General features: G+C 47.9%; 1 protein-coding gene across 1 annotated transcript in view; it reads right to left on the reverse strand.

Annotated features, from left to right (window-relative positions):
• Positions 1 to 3,239: 3,239 nt before the first annotated feature.
• Positions 3,240 to 7,910, reverse strand: part of Casp7 (caspase 7) — a 38,519-nt gene continuing 33,848 nt past the window's right edge. The window contains exon 7 of the mRNA XM_032892264.1: positions 3,240 to 4,809. Within this exon, the coding sequence (XP_032748155.1) occupies positions 4,583 to 4,809 (227 nt within the window). The 3' untranslated portion in view covers positions 3,240 to 4,582. The remainder of the gene's footprint in view (positions 4,810 to 7,910) is intronic.

Consider the following 7,910-nt stretch of genomic DNA (forward strand, 5'->3'; position numbering starts at 1 on the left):
ACTCAAACTAATAGAAGAAAAACTAGGGAAGCATCTGGAACACATGGGCACTGGAAAAAATTTCCTGAAGAAAACACCAATGGCTTACGCTCTAAGATCAAGAATCGACAAATGGGATCTCATAAAACTGCAAAGCTTCTGTAAGGCAAAGGACACTGTGGTTAGGACAAAACGGCAACCAACAGATTGGGAAAAGATCTTTACCAATCCTACAACAGATAGAGGCCTTATATCCAAAATATACAAAGAACTCAAGAAGTTAGACCATAGGGAAACAAATAACCCTATTAAAAAATGGGGTTCAGAGCTAAACAAAGAATTCACAGCTGAGGAATGCGAATGGCTGAGAAACACCTAAAGAAATGTTCAACATCTTTAGTCATAAGGAAATGCAAATCAAAACAACCCTGAGATTTCACCTCACACCAGTGAGAATGGCTAAGATCAAAAACTCAGGTGACAGCAGATGCTGGCGAGGATGTTGAGAAAGAGGAACACTCCTCCATTGTTGGTGGGATTGCAGACTGGTACAACCATTCTGGAAATCAGTCTGGAGGTTCCTCAGAAAATTGGACATTGAACTGCCTGAGGATCCAGCTATACCTCTCTTGGGCATATACCCAAAAGATGCCCCAACATATAAAAAAGACACGTGCTCACTATGTTCATCGCAGCCTTATTTATAATAGCCAGAAGCTGGAAAGAACCCAGATGCCCTTCAACAGAGGAATGGATACAGAAAATGTGGTACATCTACACAATGGAATATTACTCAGCTATCAAAAACAACGAAGTTTATGAAATTCGAGGCAAATGGTTGGAACTGGAAAATATCATCCTGAGTGAGCTAACCCAATCACAGAAAGACATACATGGTATGCACTCATTGATAAGTGGCTATTAGCCCAAATGCTTGAATTACCCTAGATCCCTAGAACAAATGAAACTCAAGACGGATGATCAAAATGTGAATGCTTCACTCCTTCTTTAAAAGGGGAAAAAGAATACCCTTGGCAGGGAAGAGAGAGGCAAAGATTAAAACAGAGACTGAAGGAACACCCATTCAGAGCCTGCCTCACATGTGGCCCATACATATACAGCCACCCAATTAGACAAGATGGATGAAGCAAAGAAGTGCAGACCGACAGGAGCCGGATGTAGATTGCTCGTGAGAGACACAGCCAGAATACAGCAAATACAGAGGCGAATGCCAGCAGCAAACCACTGAACTGAGAATAGGACCCCCGTTGAAGGAATCAGAGAAAGATCTGGAAGAGCTTGAAGGGGCTCGAGACCCCATATGTACAACAATGCCAAGCAACCAGAGCTTCCAGGGACTAAGCCACTACCTAAAGACTATACATGGACTGACCCTGGACTCTGACCTCATAGGTAGCAATGAATAGCCTAGTAAGAGCACCAGTGGAAGGGGAAGCCCTAAAAAAAAAAAAAAAAAGGGGGGGGGGTGGGGATTTGGCGCAGGGGTAGGGCCGTTGCCAAGAAGAGGCAAGGCCCTGGGTTCGGCCCCAGCCCCGAAAAAAAAAAAAAAAAAAAAAAAAAAAGGAAAAAAAAAATACACTGACCCAAAGGGAGGGCTAGATCTGGCCATGGCAGGGAAGGCAGGACAACAGGAGCCAGAGCAGAGAGTTCTCAGGGAGGGAGGGGGGGGAGGGGGAGGGAGGGGGAAGACAGAGACAGGCAGAGAGAGTGGGGAATGAGAACAGGAAGTGGGCAGTGGTATAATCAATCCTCCAAAGCTGGGTCCCTGTGACATCTTGAGTCTCTGTCTCCCAAGGTTCCTGCAGCCTCCCCCAAACAGCACCACCAACTGGAAGCCAAGTGTTTAAATAAATACATGAATCCCCTGGGCCATCTTTTGTTTTTCATTTAAACCACAGCACTTGGGAAGACTAAATTCACTCTAGCCATTTCTGAGAAGCAGGTGACATGTCTGCCAGGAATAAATGGGAGGGGGTCTGTGCTAACTGTAGGGAGCCATTCTGAGCTATACAGTCACAAAGGACGTGGGGAGCGGGTGTGGCGGCAGTCCCAAGATGGCGCCCGGGACTGCAGCTAAGTCTCATGACTAGCATCTGACTTCCTCACACACCTGAAACTAGCCACGTCCATTGTGAGAGTTGCACAGGTGCACCATGATGCAAGATCAGGCCATGTGACGTGGACCTATGAACTGAGACTACGCAGTCTGGACTGAGGAGGCGGAGTTGAGGGAGGATATAAGGGAGTGTGCTCGGGGGCTGGGGGGAGAAAGGGAAGACAAGAGAGATTGCTGTTTGCATGCAGAAAAAAGGTTCCTGAATAAACTGAGAAGAACACTGTGGTGTCGCTCCTTTCTGCGGGACAGAGACAGAGGCGACGTGAAGGACGGACAAGCTCAAAGCAGTAGCCAGTTAAATGTTCCCTCTATGCATATGGAGAACATCACACAGAACACAAAATAGGATCGGGAGATCCAATCGGATGCAGGGAATACAGATAGAGTTTCGATGTACAAGGGAAGTAAGTTTAGTGGTTGTGTAGCTTATTGGAGCACGGGGACTCAGGGGCGTCTCCATTTGAGGGCGCTAGACTCCTTTCTCAGTGTTACATAGCTTTCGACTTGGCATACTTATGAACAGGACTGCAGATGTATACTTTCATTTTAGAAGTGAGATTTATTTTAACATTTCGTATAAATAGGGTTTTGGTTCATTCAAAATCAATCAACCAACAAAACCGAATGCCTGGGATTGTTGCTGTCCCCTTTGGCACAACTTACAAATAACTAGGCCCACAGGGCTCTCCCCACGAGGCTGCGGTGTCTTTATTTCTATGCTGGGGACCTTTAAGGCTAGCCCACTTTGCTTACAACAGTCTGTGGGTTCTGGAAGCTGGCGGGTACCAGAGCGCTCGAGTTACGGTCTATGATCGTCTGGTGTGTTTTGGATGGCAAGGACCAGCCCAAGACCAACAAACTGATCTTAAAATGATTTTCTTTTCGAGAAGTCTACTGTTAAACAACACTATTTTTTTTTTCCCTCAAATGAACAGGAGGTTGTCCATCCCAAACCACTTTACATGTTGATTGGCTCTTTTTACAAAGATTTTTTTTTTACTTCCAAATGATCAAGTGCGTCTTACATTCTAGGCTCAGAGTAAAACTGTTTGTGGCTTCCCTGGTCCTCTTTCTAATTTCTTACTGCCCGGAATAATTTTAAGAAGAGATTGGACTAGACCAGTCAGGAGTTTCTGAAACACATTTTAATCAATAAATAGGAATATTTGTCAACCACTTATTAGGAGGGGAAAACAGGAATGTAGAAAGAATTCCAAAGAAAACAACACCTTGAAAAGAGGACAGTGCCAATACCTTTGCCTAAAGTGTCATTTGTAGAACCAGAGGTAACCGAAGATTATTCAGAAAAAAAACTTGGAATATTTGACAGAATTCCAGATGTATTTGAAGTACAAAAACATTATTCTGAATACAACGTAGGATGGGTTACTCTTCAGCACCTGTGTGGATGATCGGACAAATCAGTGAATAATGAATGAATACATTGTAGCACGCCGGAGGACATGGTTATTTAATTCACATTTGGGGCCAAGTTTACCCCCCACCACTACCCCTGCCTTGCTATCCGTTCCTCTGCTCTACACCACAAAGGAGCACAGTTCCCGGGGCCTCACTAGCTGGCTTTCAGGCACCCTGGAATGGTAAGGCGCTGGTGGATATGGGCACAGGCCTGGGGAGGTCTGGGGGTATCTTGGTGCCTGACTCAGTTCTGGCTTGGTGTCCATCTCAGACAGTGGCTTGTCCTGGGCATGGCTGTAATCACCATATCCCTTTATGGTTTTAGCTTCTAGAAGGCTGCCCTGCCACACTTTTTCCTGATGACAAGGGAACTGAACTCTTCAGCCCCACGGTGGCAGGTGAGGTAACACATTTTTACTGCTTGGCTCTCTTAATTACCCGCTTAAGTGAATTCCCTGTGTCGACCCTTCTGTACCGATACCCTAGAATGGCTTGTTTTCTGGATTGGGTCCTATATACTAGAGTATTAACTGTCTTCCCTCAGCTACCTGGGAAGGTCTGCTTAAGATTTGTTCTAAGCCACTGAAAACAAACACTCCACTCAACCGCCACCTTTTCCAATGGAGGCTGGCGAGTGTCTCAGCCGTATTCTCTCATCAAGAGCTGGAATTCTCTTTGCCAAGTTCAACTAAGACTCTGACTTTCCATCCCTGTCATCACCAAAGTCTCAATGTCTTCTCCAGAGGCCATGCCCACAGTATGCACTCAAGGAGATGACAGGGGAAAAAAAAATAGAAACAGGAAATTAACCTTAAAGGAAAAGTGTGAAGTCATCAGATGAACAAAGTTATTAAACAAACAAACAAACAAAAAATCTGGAAACCCAGAATTATCAGACATCACCAGAGAACTCCCTCCCTGAATCAATATACTTTCCTGAAATTAAATCTCCTTAACATTCCTGGATATTTTGAGAGCATCAAAACAAAAATAAAATAAAAGCCGGATTCATCAGTGAGTGACGGCAGGTTCTCAGTTGGAGGCTGGTCAACGGCCGAAGTAGAGCTCTTTGGTGAGCATGGACACCATACATGGAATCTGCTTCTTCTCATTGAAGCGCGGATCATCAGACTGGGACTCGAAGTGTCTGGCCACCCTGTCGTTCACCCTGGTCAGGATCTGCATGATCTCCAGGTCCTTGCCATGCTCGTTCAGGATGGAGCAGAGGGCCTGCACAAACCAGGAGCCTTTTCCTGGGTTCCTCCAATAATAGCCTTTGGTTGGGGGGGGGGGAAGGGGAGAGGGGAGGGGGTAGGGAAGAAGGAGGGAGGGAAGGGGGAAGGGGTCCAGGGAAGAGGGGAGGCAGGGGCAGTGAAGGAGGGAGGTGGCAAGAAAGGGGGGAAAGGGAGGGAGGGGGGAAGGGGCAGGGAAGAGAGAGGGAGGGGGCAGGAAAAGGGGGGAAGGGGAAGGGGGGAAGGGAGGGGCAGGGAGGGAGGGAGGGAGGGAGGAGAGAGGAGAGAGAGGGAGAGGAGAGAGAGAGAGAGATCCATTAGCCGACCCTGAGAGCTGTAGAAGAATGGATCTGTAGCACTGTACAGTATACATGTCTGGAGATCACCCCCCCCCCCTTCTGTGTCAAAGTACGGATGAGAAGGAGGCCCTGTCAAAAGCACACATCTTAGGTGTGAGGAAGCACTCTATAAAGATGCTCAGAATGCTTTGGGTGCTCCAGCACGTAAACTTAGTAACAATGATGTCACCAGAGACCAGTGATGGCAGACGGTTGCCAGAGGATCTGCATCTGGGAAACCTGAGATTCCTAACACAGAGAGAGGTATGTGGAGAGTCCCCTAGGGAGGGGAGCAAATGTCATAGCTTTGTGTCACCTCGCCACCCTTCTGAAGTGAGTGCTTCTTTCTAGCCCAGGCCCAGAGAACAGAGTTAGAAAAGCTGCAGAGATTTTCCGGGTATGTTTACTGTCAGGAGACACAGAATGAGGGGTGGAACCTGCTGAGAGAGGTAGAGGTAGGTGTTGCTGGTGGCTTCTGGGGCAGAGGCAGGAGAGGCTCCTCATCTAGGATAGCAGGCGCTGTGTGACAAGCGGTGTGCTTCTCATGGGCCATACACGATGTCACCTGACCCTAATGTCTTACAAGGGCGAGAACGCTTAGCAGACCTAGGTGCTGAGGAAGGAATGGCTGACACGGGAGGAGGAGCAGGTCCCAGGGAGCCCAGTGATGACTCACAACAGCAGCCAGCTTTACTCCTCACAATGCAGAGGACCCCTACATTGCGATCCCTGACTGTCTCCCTGCCATCATTGACTCTGAGGGAATCTAAAACTGTGGCCTGCAATTGGGAAAGCCAGGCAGAAGATTGGGAGACGAAGCTGGGGGAGAACTCACATCTACGTGACCATTGACTTACCCAGGAACCCCTGAAGGACAGAGGTGGGAAGACACCAGCCTAGAGAGACAGACAGCCTATGTCCAGCCTCGAAAGGCCACCATATTGAACGGGATCTATAAGCCACAGCAATGCATGTGGAGACTCATTCACCATCTTGGCATAGACATTTTGGTGAAGGGATTGCCTTTGTCTGTGACTTTTAGAGGTGGTCTCCGTGCTGTCTGATGTCTTCCTCTAAGCAGCAAAGCTGAAGGCCCCAGGCCACTTCACCCAGGGAGAGGGGAGAGTGCGTGGCTCTCGGCTCAAGGCAGCAAGAGCCAACAGAGGCTGCATTCAGCTCACATGATTAGCTGCAAAGCTGCTGTACCCTGCTGAGAGGTCCAGACCCAGGAGGGTGAGAGCTGGACCAACCTTGCCTGCATCCTTACCACCTACTTACGTCACAAGGGTTCAGTCAGCAGTGGCACACAGTAGGCTAGCGTGTCCTCGGATTCTTGTCTGCAGTGAACTCACTAGCAGCCACCAGCCCACGCCAGGGGCTGATGGGCACTTAGTCACACAACAACAGGGAGTCATTCAACCCAGTGGCCTGGTGGGCTGTGCATATGGACACGCATGGATGTGCATACGGACGCATGCCCTACCATTTTCCCGGGTTTGTGCGTGTTCACCTCTGACCTCTAGGGTCCCCGAGGGTGACTGTCTGAACAGTGCCGATACCATCCTGTGACTCCTCACCCGGAAACAGTTTCCTCGTATTTCTTTATCAGGGCAAACTTCAGGCTGCTTGGCAGTACACACAGTCCAAGATAACAGGCTCCTTTTTATACTGTTAAGGAGTATGTGCTGGCCTTTCTATGTGCTGTCACGTGTTGAGCTATGGACCAAACTGTGTCCCATCCCCACCCTCAAGTGTACTCGTGGAAGACCTAGTCTCCAGTATGACCGCCTTCACAGACTTAAGTTAGCGAGGTCAGAGGGGTAGGTCCCGAATGTAGCAGGATTAGTGTCTATATGAGGAGATAGGTGAGAACACGCCCTCTATTTTTTTCCCTGTGTTTTCTCTGTAACGTGAGGACAGAGGAAGAAGCAGACATTTACTGAGAAGGAAGAGAGTCCTCTTCTGAGACCAGTTAGCTGAGAAGCAGATGTCTGTTGGGCTAAGACAAGGACACACCTGTGATCCACTCGGTCTTGTCCAGCAAGTGCATGGGGCATGAGACCTAGTCCAGACTGATGGCTGAATTCAGGGGTCGGTCACGACAGTAATTTTTAAAGAAAGCTTTCTTATTGGCCCCTAGAGAGGAGTTTGCCTTCCTCCCTGAGTTCCTCCAGACCTTCTGAGCAGCGACAGCTCCATACTGGGTTCATTCACACTGGTGTCTGCCAAGTTTTGTGCTGCCAACCTCCCAAGAGCAGGAAGACCAAAGTACTTTCTACCCTATTCAGGGCGTAAACCTGTGGCTTTACCATACTCACAGAACCCATCTAGAGCCTGCCAGAGCCGGTTTGGTTTTGTTTTTCCGGATACACCGACTCATTTACTAGAACTAATACCTCCACACCAAGCCTTTGTAGAAGTCCTAAATGGGGGAATTCTCACTGAACGAGGGGTCTATGCCCAACACAGGAAAGGTTTGTACTCAACAGACTCAGGCCAACACAGGGCTTGGTAAACAAGAAACCACACTCGTTCCTGGCATTGCATGGTACCTGCCCTGGCCACAGCCTAAAGGATCCCCATCTATGATGCAATGCAGAGCCTGGGCACTGAAATTTGACCCTGAACGCATTTCTGAAGCTCATCCAAGCTCAATTGATTTTTCAACTGCAAAAGCAACCATGGTTTTCTCCCCCATCACCTACACAATTATTATAAGGATGATGGGAGAGATAGTTATAATTATTTAAAAATGACATAATTTTTATAGTTATAAAGTATAATTATTGTGAAAGTCTTGCCATG

This window comes from Rattus rattus, chromosome 2 (assembly GCF_011064425.1).
Source record: "Rattus rattus isolate New Zealand chromosome 2, Rrattus_CSIRO_v1, whole genome shotgun sequence".
NCBI lineage: Eukaryota > Metazoa > Chordata > Mammalia > Rodentia > Muridae > Rattus > Rattus rattus.